Source organism: Rhinolophus sinicus, chromosome 13 (assembly GCF_057876585.1).
Source record: "Rhinolophus sinicus isolate RSI-liver-muscle chromosome 13, RSI-T2T, whole genome shotgun sequence".
NCBI lineage: Eukaryota > Metazoa > Chordata > Mammalia > Chiroptera > Rhinolophidae > Rhinolophus > Rhinolophus sinicus.
In genome coordinates, this window is record NC_142513.1 from 26529849 (window position 1) to 26550240 (window position 20392).

A 20392-nucleotide genomic window follows, 5' to 3' on the forward strand; every position below is an offset into this window, starting at 1 on the left:
TCAAGAAGAGGACAGTCCCTGCCCGGGGAGGGTCTGGAGAACAGGAGACACGTGGAGAGGATGTTCTGAGTGGGTCGCCGCCTGAGCGTCAGCAGACGGGCAGAACCAGGTGAACAGGAATGGGCTGGTGCTCAGCAGAGGGCGAGTGTGGGGTGGGCCAGGCAGGTTTAGGAAGGGCTCGACACGCCCTAGAGGGGTTGGCTTCTGTCTCGTTGGTAAAGGGGAACAACCTCAGGTTTGGGAAGAAAAGATGACACATGAAGTTAAGATGTGCAGAATATGCCTGGAGTGTGTATGAGGGCAGAACTGCTCCCACCTGGGGCTATTTCACCCCATGCGAGCAGAGGACAGAGTCGCAGCCTGTGGTCAGAGAGTCAAGGTACGTGACCACAGATGACACCTCGGCATGCTCTAGGCCAGCAGCAACAGGCAGGTCAACATCTCATCTCGGGTGGGTTTGGAACAGGTTTTCCTCATGCATATGATTTCTTTATTGAGCAATATTCTGTATTTTCTAAATAATTTTTTATAGTTAACTTGTTACTGATGTAATGTTGTGGCTTCATTTTAGTGTCTTGATTTAGGGGAGATAGTCTTATGTTTCCATTTGCTATTTTTCAGAAATTGCCTTTTACTTTCTTAGTTTCTTTTATTGTTTTATTTTTTCCCCTTTCGCCTAAAGTCCTTAATTTTGATTTATAAAATCTTTATTCCATCTACTTCAACATTTTAAATCTGTAATCTCAATTTTTGATCCCTTTCCCTTTAGCCTATATACATACATATGTATTAAAAACCTTGTTGGCTTCCAGCCTTCTATTTTTACTGTTATTTTATCTCTCCTTTACAACTAGACCCTTTAATTTATGTTGTTACTTCACAGCAGGGCTTCTCAACCTCAGCACTGTTGACATTTTGGGCCACAAATTTGTATTTTAACAACCACTCCAGGTAATTCTTAGCATGCTAAAGACACAGAACCACATACTATCTGAAAACTGGTCTCCAGATTAAGCCAAATCATCAGAAAGTCAATAAGACTACATCTTTCTGGCTCTCTGGGGTGGCCTTTTCCAAGGGGGGCTAAGTGTAGAGCAGCTCGTGGTAGTGAAGGGTTGTCGTGACATGGAGCTGGGCAGCACTGGTCTCTCAGCACACGCATAGCTGCTTCTCCTGGGCAGCCCATTCCTGTTTGAGCTCCTCTCGGGAGCCCCCTGCACAAGTGGAAGACCACCCAGCATGTGCCTGGGGGCTTTCTCCTACCTGTCCTCCCATGCCTCCTCCTGACTGCCTCGCCAGTGGGCTTTCAATCTCATTTTATCTCAGATTATAGGTATATTTACAAACCATGTATTTTTCTAAAAGGATAGGTATACATAAATATATATTTAGATCATAGGATCTGATGACAATGTTATTTTAGAAAGACTAAGTGTTTGTAAATGTGTCAAGAACAGAATGAACAACTGCCAATGTTGCCATCATCTGGCATGCTTAGAACACTTATCTTTGACCCAATCTTAAATTCTTGGCTTTTCCTGCTTTCTCTCCTTGTCATTGTAAAGTGCAAAGATGTGACTGCTATTCAGAAGAATAAATTAGCACTGTCTGACTAAACTTGGGCTTTAATGTTAATTAAAACCCCAAGTGTCGGAACAGTCTTCACAACAGAACCACCAAGTATTAATAACCACTGGATTTACATGAGTCACTTCTGGGGAGGGGTCTAAAAGGTAGTACATGTGAATCCAACTGGTGCCTCAGCTGGGGACTGCCCCCCCCACCCCCACTTTGCCAAGAGTTATTCAAGACTTAAATTATAACCAAGATCCATCTTCCACCCACTTGTGAATCAGTTTACCTCTGACAGCTGTGACCAAATTTTTAAAAAGATTATAGCTGCCCATTCAAAGATAATACAAATTTCATCATACTTAGCAGTTTTCTTGCTAATCTCCAGGCCCCTCCCAATCAAGTCTGTTCATTTCGGTGGCCTGGGTCCTGCGTAGCTCTACACTTGCCTTTCTAAGCAGCTGCCCTTGAATCCTAGCCACCAGACCTCACACCTGGCTAGAGACCCTTTGTCCAGGATTTCACCCTTGTGAAACCAAAAGAACCAGTTACTTCCGAGAAGGGAACCGGTTAGTCTCCCTGTGTTAATTATGGCCTTTCAGAGACAGGACCTCCCTTTTTTTTTTTTTTTTTTTGGGGGGGGGGGGTGTCAAATCCTCTAATGACCAAGACCTTCAGGGACAAAGAAGGCTTTTCCTTCTGCAGAGCCTTCTGCCAACTTCCGACTCCTCTCAGTCGGTCCCTTGGGAGCTGCTGGCCCCTCTGGCCACCAGAATACTTACACGGGTACGGGACCTTAAACCACGGGGCTACGAGGAGCACGCCCTGCCTCGCATCTGTTCGAGCGTAGAAGCCATACTTGGCGCTGTCAGGCGGGAAGACGTCTGTCACTGTGAAGATGAAGCAGAGCAGCCAGGACACCAGGATGGCCAGGATGATCTGAGGCAGTCAGAGGAAAAGGCTCCGTGAGGCCCACAGAGGCGGCTGTCGGCGCATCACGTGCCTTCCTGCAGTCTGAGTATCACACCCCACAACCCACCACTGTCAGTGCTTTGCAGACAAAACCTGCCACCGATCTGCTGAAAACCTACTTCTTGAATGGAATTACCTTTAACGAGAGCAGTTTTATGCAGGTAAAGTTACTTTAACCCTAAGTCTGGCTACTAAAATAAAAATAATGGACAGCGTGCCTATAGAGGCAGCGTGGAGTCAGATCTCCCCCAGTCCCAGGAACAATCACTTGTCCTCCTTCCCACTGCTAAGAGGATTACAGAAGCAGAAGCTTCCGCCATGTTTACGTCCATGACAACTTGGGTGATGTCACCTGGGTGATGTCACCTTGGGTGATGACCCTGATGTCACCACACAGACATGGTCCTCCCAGGAAGATCTGCTTAAAACCCTCCTTTCACATAAACATTTTACATAATGAACCAAAGGTGATACTGTCAGGAAAACAAGGTGACTACTCACAGGGAACATTTTGAAAAGCTGTAACTTATATGCAGTCCATCCTTTCTTGGATTTGTAAATTGGGAGAGGAAATTTAACATTTCTGGCATATTGAGAAAACAGTAATACTAGGAAAATTGTCCTGAGGAGAGAAAAAAAATAAACAAGGTTAAAGTTTGCATGTCTGTGTTTTAAAATATTACTCAAATCTTTAATGGCAAAATGACTACATGTATTTAACTCATTTCTCTAGAAAGCTGCTAGTCCTCTTATTTAGGAAATCGTATCTCTTGGCAATGCCATTTTTGGAAAGATATTAGAACTCTTTTTCTTAGCATTAATTGATACAGAAATGAAATTACCATGTAAACGCTTTGGCTAAATTTTCCTTAATAGAATAAGAAAACCCAAAGAATATACACACTGATGAGAAAAGCTCACACTATGTAAGAGAAAAGGACAGGCTACCAGATACACATAGAGCACAGTGTAATTACAACTACAAATTAACTAAAAACAAGCAGCAACCGCACGAGCATGCACGTACACCCATACGCATACGTGAAAACAGTAAAGATGGGATCCAAAATGCTAATAGTGATTGGCTTCAGGTGGCAATACATGCAAATTTTTCCTACTTTTCTGTATTTTCTGATTTACTTATAAAGAGCATAAACTACTTTTAAAGAGCAAATGTAAAGCTTCGGTATTTAAGAAAGCTATACACAGCAGAAGTGGATATTAACGGTAATATTCTTGAGAGGTTTCTGTGTGCCAGACATTACGGGAAGGTTTACCCCCCATCATCTCAGCCGACTGCAGTAGCCTCTATGATCATCCCCCTTAGAGACACAAAGCCAGCAGTCGAAGACCATCCAGCTACAGTTTGCAGGGTGGGGAGGCAAACCAGGCGTCTAGCTCTACAGCCTGGGCTCTGAACTACTTTGACACACGGGTCATAAGGGCTGGGATGCCTGGGCTGGCTCAGAAGTCCCTTTACCCTGAGCCCCACACTCCTAACCCAGCTGCACTGAGGGCTGCAAGAGGCAGCGATGTCAGGTGACTGCCTTGCAGCAGGACCTGACTCAATCTCATCAGTCCACGGCCCTGAGTGTGGCAGGTGTGGGATGGTTTCCCATCACTGAAACAATAAAGGTGTACAATGATGTGTTTCATCACCCATTGGCACTTGCTCCTTTACTTACAACCCGAGGCAGAGCTGGCAGAAGAGTGAGTTCTCCGTCAAAGCTAAGCTTAATTGTTCCTGGGCACAGTTCCAATTACTGAGATGGAATTATCGGCTCCATTGACTGCCGGTCAAGTGCAGCTTCACTGCCACATACCTAATGAGGTGTGGACTGCAGCCAGCTGGAGTGGAGGCTGCTGCTGCTCCCCATCTCCCCACCTACTCGGGCCCTTTGCTGGCCTGCTGATGGGGGTCTCTACCCCCCCATAGAGTCACTGGGTCAGTACTGACTGAAGGTGGAAAACACACACAGTGCTCAAGTTATTCCAATTTTCCTGGGGTAAGTGAAGTTTAACAAAAAAACTATATGGCAGTGAGGGATACTAAAATTGGTTTATTTTAAACTTAGAACATGAAATTTTCATGTTTTAAAAAATGCTACTGACTTATTTCAAAGTGAACACGCTGAGATCCAAAAACACCCCAGGTCTGCTATTATTATTTTAGGTGACACCCCTCCTGGCAATGAGACCTGCACTGTGGTGCTCGCTTTTCAAAGCATGTTTTAAAAAGGACAGGGGACATGTACAGAATCGAAGGAAGGACACCCAGATGTCAGGCCCAAATCTGGCAGCACAAATTAAGTGAGTGGACCGGGCAGATGAGAACTCCGTTTTCTTCCCTCTCGAAAATCCATCTACTTCTAATTTATGTTTATTCTCAAATACAGCTGTGGGGCAAGTAGGGCAGGCGGCCCCACAGCAGAGGCAGAAGGTGGGGGACATGCCCGTGTTCGCAGAGGAGAGAAAAGGATCTGAGCCCCAGATCCTCAGGCCAGGGTTCCATCCACCACAGCTGGCTCTGTCTACCTCACATTCACATATCATTTGCTTGTTGACCTTTCTTTTACTTTTCATATACTATTCAAGAAATGCATACTAAAATGTAGGGAAATTATAAAGGGCAGATAAACAAAAAGAAAGACAAAATCCTGAAGATCACTCATTATTCTATCACTGGGTAACAACCCCACAGCACGTTGGTCTATCAATCCCACACGGTTTCCATTACCGGGCTGTTTATGAGTCATGCTGGGGGTAGAGAGTGAGACTGGACCGCCTGACACCATCGTTGCCCTGGAGCAGCAACTAACCCGAGGTGGAGTCATACTTGACATGCTGCTTCCCAAACAGCTTGAACCCTACTGATGCCATGACCTTGACAGATGGAGGTCTGCACCAGCACCTCACATTAGTGACTGCTTAGCATTCCATCTTATAGACGTACCACATCTTGTTTAACAATTGCCATATGGTTGTGACAACACAAACAACTGTGATGGATCACCCCTCCCTGGCACTTGCCTCAGTATCTCTGTACGACAAGTTCCTAGGACTAGAACGGATCTGGCAAACAGTAAATACCTTATTGAAAAGCTTCTAAGACAATACAAACTGTCAGATACGTATGGAAAGGCTGGGTGAATTTACAGTATCAATCGGGAACCAAGAACATTCATTTGCTACTCTCTGTAATATAGGGTCTTATCGAACTTTTAAATCTCCACCAATTTGTCATCAATTTAAAAAACGTTATCGTTATTTACTCTAATAGTCATTTTTTTACATGTATTACGTAGTTCAGCATCGTTTGCAACAGCAAATATTTTATACAACTGTTCAGGAGTCTCAACTGTGGAATGGTTTAATCAATTACAGACTATTTCATACTGTTTAACATTGTGCAGTTTTATAAAGACTAGATCAAAGCATTGTCTTGGAGAGGTGAGCCCAACAAAAATTGTTGGGGTGAAAAACAAATTATAAAATTATAATAGTAAAGCTGTATATGTACATGTTTGTATTTATGCATAAACAATATAAAAATATGGAAGGATAAATATTTACTTTTTACTAGTTAATCATAAGCAGATTTTTTGAGGGGTGGGATGGAGGAATGGACCACTACTCTACTTTAGATTTGTCTGTTTAGCTACTGCTGAACTTCAAATGACTGGAATTTAAATGTACCGTATTTTGCCACGTATAATGTGCACCCACGTTTTTGGCTCAAACTTTCAGGGGAAAAAAATCTTTCGTTTTAATTTTTTAATTCAAATTTTTATTTGTTTACATTCAGGTAATTGTGTTTTGTATTATAAAGGAACTTGAACATTTATTCTTTTTTTAACATATTAGGGCACAAGAAATTTTACGTAACAAATAATTACAGAACACAAGAACAGATACAATGTACAAGAAATTTTATGTACCAGTAACAAACGTAGGATATTTACGTATCATAGAAGGCCAAGAACGCTTCCTCGTTGCAAGTTCATCAGAAGTTCAACAAAACCAATTATCATATTCCAGGGTATTATTTTGTATATGCATATCATTGATTTTTAGAGTTACACTTTTAACTTATAAGCATAAATAAAAGAATTAAAAACATTTACATAGATACGGAATTAGTACTACCCATGTATAATGCACACCCTCATTTTCCCCTCATAAATTTTTTTTGGGGGAAGTGTGCACTATACATGGCAAAATACGGTATTTGGGGGTATAGATAAAATGAGACTTCTCTTGAGTATTTGGTGATGGTATAGGAGGGCTCATGTTATATTATTTTCTCAACTTTTGAAAACAGGTTTGAAATTATCCCTAAGAAAAGTAATCAAAAAGTCAGTTTTTTCAAGAAAACCAGTTCCCATCAAAGGCCTATACATGATGTGTCAGAAATGAGAATCTGCCTCTAAATGCCACCTCTATTGGAGTGATTTAGGACCCATGTTGTACAAACTAATCCCCCACCACTACACTACTGCTTACAGAATCCCTGTGAATATGCATTTTCATAACTGGGGAGGGTAATCCTTTCTACACACTCATTGGCTGTTTGTATGTCCTTTTTTTGTTAAATGGCTGCTCATATCATATCCTTCATCCATCACTTCACTGGGACCCTCCCTCCTTTAAATTAATCAGTGAAACTATGAATCAAGGACATTGGCCTTTCTCGTGGAATTTGTTTTATTTTCCCCAAATTCATTTATAATTTAGTTTCAGTGGCTTCTGATGTGAGTTTTAAGTGTATCAGAAGTAAAATTTATCAATCTTTCTCTTTTCAATGTCTGCTTTAAGATCTTCCCTATCTCAGGATTAAATATTTATGTAGGTTTTCTTCTAGCACTTTCATGGCTTTATCTTCTACATTTCAGCCTTAATTTAACTTCTTTATCTAAGTTTTCTTCTAGCACTTTTACGGCTTTATTTTCTACATTTCAGCCTTAATTTAACTGAAATGTAATTTGATATAAAGTAGGAATCTAACTTTTTTTCCAAATAATTATCTAATTTTTCCTACATAATTCTTCCATTTCCACTGATCTCAAATATGACTGCATCATATACGAAAATGAATTTTTTCTGGGTTCTATTTCTATCCATCCTGTTCTGCTCTACAAAAAGTAGTCCTGTCCCAGGAACACTCTATTGTTATTAAGCTCTGGAATGTATTTTAATTCTTATAAAGACAAGTCACCATTCCCTCCTTCCTGATATTTTTGGTATTGATCCATATTATTTTATTTTCCGATCTTACCCATTGATTAGCACATCCAAGAAAACTTTAAATCATACTGGTGATAATAAACATGCTTATCTTTGTTTCTGATTTCAATCGGCAGCCCTGACTTAAGTCTTTCACCATTAAGAATGAGGTATTTTAATTAAAATCTTATTCATGAAAGATCCCTAATTTATAATAATACAAGTATTATGCATAGGCTTAGTAAGTGCTGTCTGTTATTAAATAATTACAGAACATTTCACAAAGCGAAACAAAAACAACTGGAAGTCCTCTTGTGTCATTACTTGTTTTAAAAATTTTACTGGTCGGCAAATCAGTCTTGGAACCATTTCTCTATTATGTGATCAACTCTTACAGATGCTCTATAGACACACAAGAGAACGTCCATCCTGTGTGTGGGGTACAGAAGAGTCCATGGCTCTAATAATCAATCTTACATCATTATCAAAGTCTTGGATGTCTTTACTGTCATAAAGGGGTAAGTGGCATCTTTCATAGGCTTGAAGTTCTGTGCAAAAGGAGTGGCGGTAACTAGCAGGACTCTGGCCTCCTCACACACAGGTGTGCACAGCTCTGCCTGGCCTGGGAGCCATGTCTCCTTCAATGCCAACAGATCCCACTGTCAGTCTGGAAGTATTTTTGAGTCTCACCTAAAGGATTCGGCTTCCTAGTATTTCAATTCATGTGCAGGAGGGTTGGCATGGCCTCAGAGGTCAAGAGCTAATAACACCACCGTCTTATCCACTCCCAAAATTTGAAACCTTCCTCTACACATCACTGCCAGATCTGTCTTTGGCATACCTTGACTCTAAGTTACTTTCCAACCTCCAGGTCTAAAACACCCTTCAGTAATTCCCTGGCATGAAGCAAGTAAAGTTTAAACTGGCAGACCCCTCTTACTTACAAAAAAAGGAAACCAAAAACAACAAAAAAATCTACCTCCTAAGTGTATGTAAATGTTCAAAGTGTTCCAAGAGGCTGTCTCTCGATGGTGGGAATGGGGGAGATGGTTACCGTCCACAACTGAGTGGTGCCGGAATACTTACAGCATGGCGATGCCCCAGTGCTTCCCTGCTCTCTCTCCCGCTGCCTGGAAGCCAGAGAGGCCAATGAGGGCCACCGTGGGCGTAATGGTCAGGGGCCCGATGTATTTCAGCAGAGCCCCAGGCAGGCCTAGGAGGCCGATGACCACTTCTATCAGTGAGGACATGATGATAGCCCCCTGGATCTGGAACAAGCGAGGGCACAGACAGGAGAGTAAGCTGCTTATCCATCACGTACCCTAAATGCCACCTCCAACTACAACTGATAATTCTGCAAGGCATCGAGGTATTATATAACAGGCATGATACAGCTGGAAAGTTCGCGGAAACTCCAAAAGAAACCAATGGGTGTGACTGGGGCCTAAGTCTGACCTGACTGACGTAAGACTATTACAGAACTGAGCACTGGACACAAAGCCAACTGGTGTTTTCCACTGATAAATGAAACAGGAGTAACTTATGATTCATTAAGCCACACGACATTCAAAACCAGCTTCAAAGGAACACTATACTGAGGCTTCTTGACTTTAAAAAGTGAGCCGTAGCAGGACATTTAAAAGATACTGTTATTGACAAAAACTCTAAAGGAATGTTTCTATAGTGCAGAATGCTATGCTGGTTCTGAACTAATGGTGAATGATCTTATAGGTTTTGAAAGAGTTGGATAAATTGTCAGCCAGCCATTCTTCATGTCTGAGGACTCCCATGACCCATTCTGTTCAAGTGCACTGTAACTAGACAATTATCTTTAAGTCTTTCCACAAATGCAGGCAAACACTGAGGCCAGAATGAATGGTTCTGCTGCCTGTTGACAAGCCTCTGAAGCTTCTTTCAAGGGAGCCATGCCCCTCGGCTGGTTACACTGGAGGGGGTGAGTGGGCAGGTCTGTGGGGGCACCAGAGCAAAGACAGAAGGAAATAAAAGATGAGAAATAATACTGTCTGGCTGCACAAAGCATTTCTGAATGCTTTATTTTATAGTGATGTCATCTAAATTTAGTTTAACAGAAATAAAGATGTCAGTAGGTGAAAAGAAAAGGGCTTAGTGCAAGCAACTGCAATTTTTTGGGCACAACCAACACTGAAGCTGTGAAGAAACACAAAGCAGCCACAAGCAAACGACACTCATCTTTTACCTCACGTATCCGAGGATACCAGATGTGCTCTGTGTGTAACAGTTCTGTTGTTCCGTTGGCAACTGAAACATCTTGAAAACAAAAACAAAGACAAAATTTTTCTTGGAGCGACACCGATATTTCACAAAACACATTCATTTTAGTTTTAAGAAGAATTTTCTCCCTGTTTTAAGTATATTTGTATCAATACCCATCCCTAAAATTCAACAGTACGGCTTACCATACTGAAAGGTAGATTCCCCAATGCTAATTTAACCAAATTTATTCATCGACTGAGAGCTCCCAGCTTGTCAAAAGCTGACTGAACTGGTGATGCACAATGCTAGTGCCAGCCTCACACAAAGACCAACCTTTGCAAGCAGCTAATTGAAATGCCCAATAGCAAGGCTGCCTGACTGAGGGTGTAAAAACCTAGATAAAGCAGAGGGCCTTCTCCAGTCCCCAAATCAAATCAGTGGTCACAAAGTAACTCCTAGGAGCAAGAAAGGAAGTGAAGGCTGGAAAAACTTTGCTCCTAGAACCTAAAATGGAAGTTTTTTGAGTACAACGGGGTCTGGCTTTTCTCAAATCCCCTATCTTATCTTTTCCTGACCTTAAAGGGTTACTTAAGGATCTTTGCAATCACTATGGGGGTAAAGGGGATGAAAGTCATTTGCAGAAAACCAAAGCAGCCAGATCCTTAAAAAGCAGAGATGTTTCAGAGAAGGGATGCTGACGCAGCAAAGAGAGTGATTACTGGTGGTTCATAAAATCCACTGAAAGAAAGAGGCAGAAAAATAGCACAAATATTTTTCTCTTCCATTTCCATACTTATAAATTTCATTAGAGTAGAGAAATGAGGTCCCTTCTGGTCCTTACTTGCTCTGGGGTTAGGGATGAACGAGTGGATAGAGAGAGAGACAGAAACACGATCCACAGATTGGAGTGTTCTAAGCTGTTTGTTGGTTTGTGTTTTCTGTGCTTGATTCCAGAAAGGATTTAATGCTGCCAAGGGCCTCCCTTTTATCACCTGCATTAAAGGACCCCAATGACATATGTGGAAATAACTGCAATTACCTGTGGTGTTACATTTCCATTTATCTAAAGACAGGATGGCTCGAGCAGGGGCCAGAAATGCAAAAGCACTGGCCTGAAACAGGGGTAACCTAAAAGAAACGAGACCAAAACCATGATCACGGCATCAGGAACTACCGAGGTAGTTCACTATTTGACAGCTTAACAGTCTTTTCCATAGACAAACAGCACATGAGTAAATGCAGGCACACCTGGAAGAAAGAACCCCAGTCTGCAAAGATCTCTTCTGCCATGCAGCCAGGGCCACTGGCTTCTCCATCCACCCCTCCTGCTCTCCCCGAGACAGCCCCAGGGTGGGCCCTGGGGGAGCCCTGCAGTCAGCACTAGCACCCCAACACCGGCCCCTGCCATCGCCACCTTTCCCCTTGGGGTGGGGCATGTTGGCCATTTGGACATCTCTCTTTCCTGCCGAGTTTGTGAGCTCCTCATTAAACATCACTGTATGTCTTCTATTTCACCACCCTCCACCTCCTCCTCCCTTTCAAATTCTTAATGGTTATCAAACAAAAAAATTATCTTCCTGTGTGGTTCCATTTTGTAAGTCAAAAACTAAATCATAGAGGATAAGCATTAAAATCACATTAGTGATCGAGATCTAATGAGGAAAAGAAAAGCTGTAAGTTACAAATCAACATAGATACAATATTCTGCTTAATCATAAAAAAGATTCAAGTGTTCTAAACCTTATTTTTAAAGGACCCAGAAAGAATGCACTCTCCATAAAATCTCCTGCCCATATCCTCAAACTAAATGCAGATACTCTTATGTCATCATTCAATTATATTATAGATACTTCATATTAACTTTATAAACACTTGAGCTACTGAAATTCAAAAGATTTTGTCACTTTTTATTGGGTATGTACAGCATTTCAGCTACAGTTTTATTAAGGTGGCTTTATGGGCTCACACATGAGAACTTAATCACTACTTTTAACATTACTTTCAGGGTAAAATATAAAACTGGCTCTTGCTTGCTGGGCTGGGAACTCCCAGACGTCCAGCTCCTTCTTAAATTATCACCAAGCAGCCTTGTATCAGGGTCCTGGCCAGCAGGACGGGAACCCAGCTGGTTTCCCCCGAGCTGCCCGACAGCGTGTCCTGCTCTGACTGAGAGAGGAACTAGGCTGAGCGGGCAAGCAGCCACTTTACAAGTCCAGAGTCAGCATGTACCATTTTGAGGCAGATGAGGGTCAAGACCCTCTTGTTCTCCTGGCCATTTTTATCATGCAATGATATCAATTGAGTAGGCAGGACGATGACTTTAAGACATGGGAGCAGGCTGCACGGTGCACAGCAGATGCACTGCTGGCGGCCATTCACACGGGCGTGCCCTCTGCCAACCATCCATTTATAATTAATTACCTGTCGGAGGAACCTACGGCATAGTGCTGTCAAAGTGGAAGTGAAGGTCACCTGAAGTGGGCATGTGTATCAAAGGGGAAAACACTGTTTCATTTCAACACAAATTCCTTAAGCACAATTTTTCAGCTATGTACAGAAAGGGTAAAGGGAGGTCAGCATCTAGTTAGGAATGGACGCCATCTCAAACGGTCCAAACGCCATCTATTTTACTGTTTCAAATGTCAAGCAATGCGTCCTGCGGCAATGTAATATGGGTTGCACTTAGCAAGCTCGTCCTTGGGAACGCTGCCATCAGCACTGCACTGGTGACCACTGGATGTGGGCCAGTGAAGACTACTCTGGATCCCACTCCTGGTGACATCAATTATTTCTGACCTCACTCTGAACCTGATCACAGCCTGGACACCTTTCAGGGCAAGCATTTTATGGCTTCACCACGACCAGAGGCCCTGAGAGCACTGATACACAGAAGCTCACTCGCTTTCAAGCCAGGAAGACCCTGGTTCCTTTGAAAGTGGGTGATAATAGGAAATTCCCACATGTGCTGCCCCAGGCAACGTCTCCCGTGATGACGGCTTAGATGTTCACCATTCAGCCATGTGCACTGCCTGCCACCAGCAGTCCTGGCTGGGGGACAAGCGACTGCTTTACAGTAAGCAGTAGTCAGTACCCTCGCAGTGAGGTGTGGTCTCCAGAACTGGCAGCATGAGTCAGTAGCGTTCCCTTTCTGAGGGAAAGTTGCAACAAGAGCATATGACTCCATTCAACAAGAGCTTCCCTAAAAAACAAGCAACAAAGCCAATTTTCCAGGAGAAAGACTAAGTAAGCATGACAAAGCACTTGATAGTCTCATCTCATAAAGTGGCTTTTCAGGCACTTCTCCAGCATGAAGATGCTGGCTCCTCCCTCTGCACCTGACTCACATGTGCACCCAAACTTCCGGTCCTCGGGCTCCCCGAGTAGACAGAACTGCCTGCTCCTTAATTCTGTACTGACGACTGGAAAGGAAAAAAGTGCTCTGCCCTTCTCTACACCTGTGAGCCAAATCTGGCAAACTACCTGCTTTAGTGCATCAGGTTTTCCTGGGACACAGCCACCCTCATTTATTGAGGAGGCATCTACAGCAGCTTTCGTGCTGCGAAGGGAGCGTGGAGCGGTCACAACAGAGAGCACGGAGCCTAAAATACTACTGCTTGTCCTTTTCCAGAAAAAGTTTGCCGACCTTGTGTACAAGGAAAGTTTATCTTAAATATGTGAAGAGGTGATGGGTTTTTGCAGATGAAAAGTTTTTAAAGTTAACAGTGTCACTAGATGTTCAGAGACAGTCTGAGCCTTTGTCATGATGCACTCTCACGTCAGGCTTTAGCCCCTCGACAACAAAAGAACCTAACCAGCCCCAGACAAATGCTTACTTTGTTCAAAGCCCTGCTGGAGGCACCCCATTTCCTCCTCGGTACCCAGGTGACCCCAACCCTTCCCTAGCCTGGCCTCTCACTGGCCTCTTCACAAATCTGCACTGCAGACAAAATGGTCCAGGTTCTTGCCTCTGGGCCTTTGCTCATCCCTTCTGCCATCAACCCATTTCTCATGTTCAATTTTTATTTATCATTCAAGGCACAAAGCAAATACCACCTCCTCCAGGAAATATTCCAGGATCTCCTTCTTGGGATTTATAATGTGTTTCCTCTATTACTTAGGACTTTCTGACCACGATTTCTATAAATCACCTCCAAGTTGCCAGGAAGCTGCTTCATGATTCCTTGAGAGTCACTAGTTAAAAATGGAAATTACTGCATTTCACCCAGCCCTGGTTAGTCAGAGCTGCGGGTGGAGTCCTTGAATCTGGATTTTGAACAATAACTTCTGGGTGAGGCTGAGGCACCAGACTGCAAAGGCTGACAACCCTGGGGCTAGATGAAGGGATTATTCTGGTCACTTAAGAAGCATTTCTTGAGCGTCTGCTTGACACAGACACAATTAAATAAGCAGGTATGACTATGGAAAAAACTATCCCTGGGCCCTTGAGGGGTTTCTGTTGTGTGAAGGAGAATAACCATAGCCACCGTGAAGGGCGGTGAGGTGGGCGATGCAGGGTGCTGTGGGCATCTGTAGGAAAGTCACTTAAGCAGAAGGAGGACGAAAAGCACATCACCACATATGCAAGGGGTTCCGAGTAGAAAAGCATGTACAACATGAGAGTCAACAAATAGACCCAGGAATCCTGGAGAACCAACTGAAGAGACTTTACTGTGGGTGGCAGCACGGGGGCTGATGTGATGGTCAGAGGGGACCAGGTAGCAAACGCCCTCTTCCTGCAGGCAAGAGGAAACTATTGAAGGACCTGCTCTGAAAGGACCGCTTTGGCGGAACTGGGAAAGATGACCGTAACTCCAAAACTCTTCTCAGAAGGCATTCCGACAGGCTGTGGCTGGCTCCATTTGCGGTCTTGGTTTGGCTGACCCCACTAATCCTGCACTGTCGGCTCAGATGACCTGCCATCCCAGGGCGGGTCTCCGTGAGGACATCTTCGTGCTGACCTGCCCAGGTGCCCGAGGACTAGAATTGCCCTGACAACAGGAACTGGGACCGTTTCACCCATCATTGTATCCCCAACACCAACTTTTACTTAATAATTAATTGAAGGTGCTATTTACAAATACTATTTGAAATTTTATTAGACTAGAAATAAGAGATTAAGTCTTTTGGCCATGTTAATTTTAACTGCAAATTTGGGAGAGGACTTTTAGATTTAAAGCATTGGGGAGAGAGAATAAGGAGTAAAAAGTGCATAAATTTTCCAGACAAAACCAGGTAATGCTCCCAGGCACCAGGGGATTGCTGTCCTCTGCTGGTACCATCAAAGAAAATGTCTTAAAAAGTTTAAAAGGCAATGGTCCTACAAGCAGCAACATGAAGGTGTGAAATGTATCTGCCCAAAAACAAGCCATTTAATGACAATAAACAAAAACAGAATTCGTCAACACAGAGTATATACTCTTGTACCTGGCTTCCTCCACCTAGCAAGAAAATCAAGTTGGTGCAAAACCTTTCCTTGCCAAATAAACATTTGAGTCTAAACTGTAGCACAATTTAAAAACAATCTCTAAGAAATGTAGAGCTGACCTGGCTCTGAGGAGCTACAGTTTCATTTTTGAATTTGCTACCAGGAGTGTGTGTCCTAAGTGCTTTAGAAGAAAAGCAAAACACAATTTGTCAGAGAAAACTCTTCTCTTGATTTTTAACATTTTCCAATTGTTTACTGCATGTATATGCCAATCTGTCAGCTGAGCTGTTGGAAAGTAGCTTGCAGACGTGATACACTTCACCCAGTCATTTCAGCAAGCATAAGCATTTTCTGTCCCATCATCGCCTCTCTGTATCACACCCCAGAAATGTGACACTAATTTAATAACGTAACCTAATATTCAGGCCATATTTAAATTTCCGTTTATAAAAGTGCAAATATCTGCCCCACTCCCCCAATCTAATCAGTCCCTATGCTGTGTTTGGCTACCATGTGTCATGTTTAGAGCCAGGTTAAAAATTTTTTTTGGCAAGGAGCCTGCTGGGGTATCGTGTACATCTTACAGCATCACATCAGGACGCATGTCACCTCAGGATGTCCCCCAGACTGTGGGAATTCTTGGTTAGGGTAGTGACTGCTGGAACTCTCCATTTTAAAAGTACCTTTACCCTTCTGTAATTAATAATCTGTAGGGTGAGTTCTTAGACTGTGCAATTATTATATCCCACTAGCTTATTAACATTCTTGCATAGTGGGCTTAAAAATTCTGAGTTTCTAATTTTATCATTCCTTTTGTAAAAAACAGCTTTCCTCTTTGTCCCAACTCTATCTCCCTCTTTTTCTCTTTGGAAATTCACTGTAGATGCATGAATTCCTTCTTAGCTATTTCTATAATTCACTTCCATGACTATCCCTTTCAATAATTAAATTGTCCCAAACTCGCCCAGAGCTGCTCAGTCAAGTAGGTTCCCATTCTTTTTGACATTAACTACCCCCAGGTCTCCTCACTTTTTTGAGCAGTTCCTTGCTTTCCGACACAAGATGTTCCCAGCTCAACTTGTACTTTTCTCAGCTCCGGCCCTGGCGTCAACCACTTCTCTAAGGAGCCCTGGTTCATTCTGATGGAACATAGTATTTCTAAACCGAAATCTGAGCACCGGGGGGAGTCACTGTTCCTGGGTGTCATTCAGCGACTAGAGGTACAATTTTTTTTTAAATTATTAGTATATTTTAATCACGGGTCCTAATGATACCTCCAGTTCAACCCAACACCACTGGATTACCTTCTTTCCAGATTCGTATCTCTCCTCCTGCACTGAGCATCCCGATTTCTCACACCCCAATGTCCTCATTCAGTTCTCCTATCCTATGTCATCATATAACACGTCCCAGGATTATACCAATATCACTATTAACTAGACTACTAAGTGTAAGGTTTCTATTTTTTGTCCTTAGAAAATATTCCATTCACGGTGTGCAAAGTACTATCTTAGGAAGTCTGGGAATTCCTTCCTCTGTGTGGTTAGCAATTTGACATACAGTTAGGTTCACTTGTTTCTGTGCATATATATTCAATTTTAGGGTTTGCTTTTTGTTCCTCCTTTTAGATTTTATGTTTTGAATATGTTGAACACGTGTACAGTTTAAAAATCAAACCATATAAAGAGATATACCAGGAAAGTCTCACTCCCATACAGGTATCCTCCAAACCGCTCCCACTTACCCACTATAGGTAACCACTTTTATTAATTCCTCCCTTATCCTTGTTATTTCTTCTTTCTTACCAAATGTGCGCACGCACGCACGCGCACACACACGCACACATTTTTTGCCATTTGTTTTTTTTCAATATATCCTGAAACTCATTCTACACCAGTTCACAGATTTTTCTCCTTCTTTCTTAGGGCTACATAGGACTCCAATGTATGAAGTACCATAGCAGCCAGTCTCTTATAGATGGGCATTTAGGCTGTTAATATTTTGCAATTACAAGTTACACAGCATTATTTTGCATTTGTGAGCACGTATCTTCAGGGTAAATTTCTACTAGAAGTGAGGTTGCTGGATCAAATAGTAAATGCACATGCAGTCTAGACATTGTAAAATCCCTCTTCATAGGGGTTGAACTATTTTTGCTCCCAACAGCAATGCATAGGAAAGCCTGTTCTCCCACAGCCTTGCCAACAGAATGACTTGTCAAGATTTTATTTTCTGTCAATCTGACAAAGGTGAGAATATCTCAGGGTGGCTTTCATTTGTGTTTCTCTTATTGTAAGTCAATTTGATGATCCTTTTACATGGTGAAGAGCCATTGCATAACTTTTTTGTGAACTGTCTATGTCTTTTGCTCTTTTTTCTATATGATTTTTGATATTTTTCACTTCGACTTTTAAGAGTTCTTTCTGGGGCCGGCCCGGTGGCTCAGGCGGTTAGAGCTCCGTGCTCCTAACTCCGAAGGCTGCTGGTTCGATTCCCACATGGGCCAGTGGGCTCTCAACCACAAGGTTGCCAGTTCAATTCCTCGAGTCCCGCAAGGGATGGTGGGCTCTGCCCCCTGCAACTAAGATTGAACACGGCACCTTGAGCTGAGCTGCCTCCCGGATGGCTCAGTTGTTGGTTGGAGCGCAGGCTCTCAACCACAAGGTTGCCAGTTCAATTCCTCGACTCCCGCAAGGGATGGTGGGCAGCGCCCCCTGCAACTAAAATTGAACACGGCACCTTGAGCTGAGCTGCCGCTGAGCTCCCGGATGGCTCAGTTGGTTGGAGCCTGTCCTCTCAACCACAAGGTTGCCGGTTCGACTCCCGCAAGGGATGGTGGGCTGCACCCCCTGCAACTAGCAACGGCAACTGGACCTGGAGCTGAGCTGCGCCCTCCACAACTAAGACTGAAAGAACAACAACTTGAAGCTGAACAGAACCCCCCACAACTAAGACTGAAAGGACAACAATTTGACCATTGTTCCCCAATAAAGTCCTGTTCCCCTTCCCCCAATAAAATCTTAAAAAAAAAAAAGAGTTCTTTCTGTATTAGAGATATTACATTTTACTTGTGATATGATAAAAATACTTTCTCCAGTTTGTCATTTTTATTTATCGTGTATTTTTATAATGCAAATGTTTCAAAAAAATGCTTTTATATCTGCCATCAAATTTATCATCCTTTGATTGTTCCTGGAGTTTGAGTCCTAGTTCAAAAGTTTAAAAACCCACTTCTACATTAAAAAGAGAATTTACTGTTATTTCACGCTAATAATTATATAGTTTCATGACTCTTGCATTTGGATCTCTAATCCATTTTGAGTTGATTCAAAGAAAACTTAACTAAACGCAACTGTAACCTTTGTCTTCAAGTTCATGTTATTCTGGCTTTACAGATAAATACTAAAAATTACATGAACTATTTTAATTAGTACTTTAAATGAGAGAGATTCCTTGAGAATCTCAGTAGGAAGCAGCTGACAGGCGCCTCTCCCCTCCCAAGCCACACAGCAGGAGGCTTTGTCGAGACAGAGCCCAGGAATTCCAGAGGGCTAGCTGGATATGATTTTGATAACCTCCTTTTCAAACATGATGATACTATCAACTGTTTCAGGTCAAGGGCTATTAGCCTAAAATACTTTTATTACTTCAAGATCTAGCCAGTCACAGAGACGCATGAAGGAATTCCTTGGGGTGTGGCAGTGTCCTGTTGGTTGTAGTTATGTGACATGGGTAAAAACTCATAACTGTACATGTAAAAAAGATAAACTTTACTATATGTCAATTACCCCTCAGTAGATATGCTTTAAATTATGCCTATAAAGTATCTTTCTGAGAGTGGAAATGGGGGAAGGATGACAGCATATACCTTAAAATACTAGCGTTATATTGAATAGCTAATACAAAACACAACATTTAAAAAGGGAAGCGCTTCCCTCCTGATACTTAGTGAGAAGCTCTGACCTTCAGGCCGTGGAATGCTGCTCTAGCCCACACAGCTTCGCCACGGAAGCACCTGCCTGAAAAGGAAGGAGAAGGGGGAGACACAGTGGGGCATGAAGAGGAGGAGGAATTCAGAGCGCGCGGGCAGGGGCAAGGCAAGCGGGACTGGACGGTCAGAGAGAGAAGAAAAGACTGTGGAGAACTACATTCATGAACCCCACGTATACGAAGAGGGGCTGTCAGTCTCCTAGTTCCCGGGAACCTCAGAAACATGAATAGAAACGGTGTGTTAACCGAAGCGGGAAACCACCCAGAAAAGCACACCTGACGGCAGGGTGGCAGGGTGGCCGTGGTGAGCACCCGACGGCCCGCTGTGTCCATCAGGCCCGGCTCCACCGGCATCCCAGCCGGTGTCCCCGCCCACGGCACTCCTCTGCCTCCCCTGTGCCTACCTGCCTCCTTCCCTGCCGGAAGGCCCACTACAATAACACCAACAGGCGAGTGTAGACAGGTGCCGAGGATTAGCTCATTTGATGCTCACACTTTTATTACTAATACCACCATTTTACAGACGAGGGAAGGGGGCTTTGAGAGATAAGGCTGCCTGCCTACAGTCACATGAAAATGGAACGAGAGCCATGCGCCCTGTAAATTCAAAGCTTCCCAATGCAACTGGTTAGGGAAGTGAGGCAAAGCTCCTCCCTCCTCCAAGGTCATTACCTCCAGGTTCTCACTAACCGCCATTTCTTTAATAGCCTATCTAAAACATTTTGAGTTAAATGCACAGCAATTTTTATTATTTGGTGGGAAAAACCCACAACTTGATACCACGTGCCTGACTGACATCAAAGAATGTGAAGTCACCTACGTAGAAATTTTGGCAAAGTTCACCCTCAATCAACCACGCCTATGGCCCCACCTCCTAGTTTACAACAAATAAGGGGGGACTATGGAACAAATCAAATAACACCAGGAAGACACAATCAGACAAATTCAGATCATGGGACACTTGATGAGACAACT

General features: G+C 43.1%; 1 protein-coding gene across 6 annotated transcripts in view; it reads right to left on the reverse strand.

Moving 5' to 3' along the window:
• Positions 1-20392, reverse strand: part of SLC23A2 (solute carrier family 23 member 2) — a 116272-nt gene that overhangs the window by 18577 nt on the left and 77303 nt on the right. For all 6 annotated transcript variants that reach the window (XM_074317751.2, XM_074317754.2, XM_074317750.2 and 3 more), the window contains 5 exons: positions 11042-11130; positions 9986-10056; positions 8854-9035; positions 3046-3166; positions 2355-2511 (listed from right to left, as the gene is read on the reverse strand). In XM_074317751.2, coding sequence (XP_074173852.1) covers positions 2355-2511; positions 3046-3166; positions 8854-9035; positions 9986-10056; positions 11042-11130 — 620 coding nt within the window. The remainder of the gene's footprint in view (positions 1-2354; positions 2512-3045; positions 3167-8853; positions 9036-9985; positions 10057-11041; positions 11131-20392) is intronic.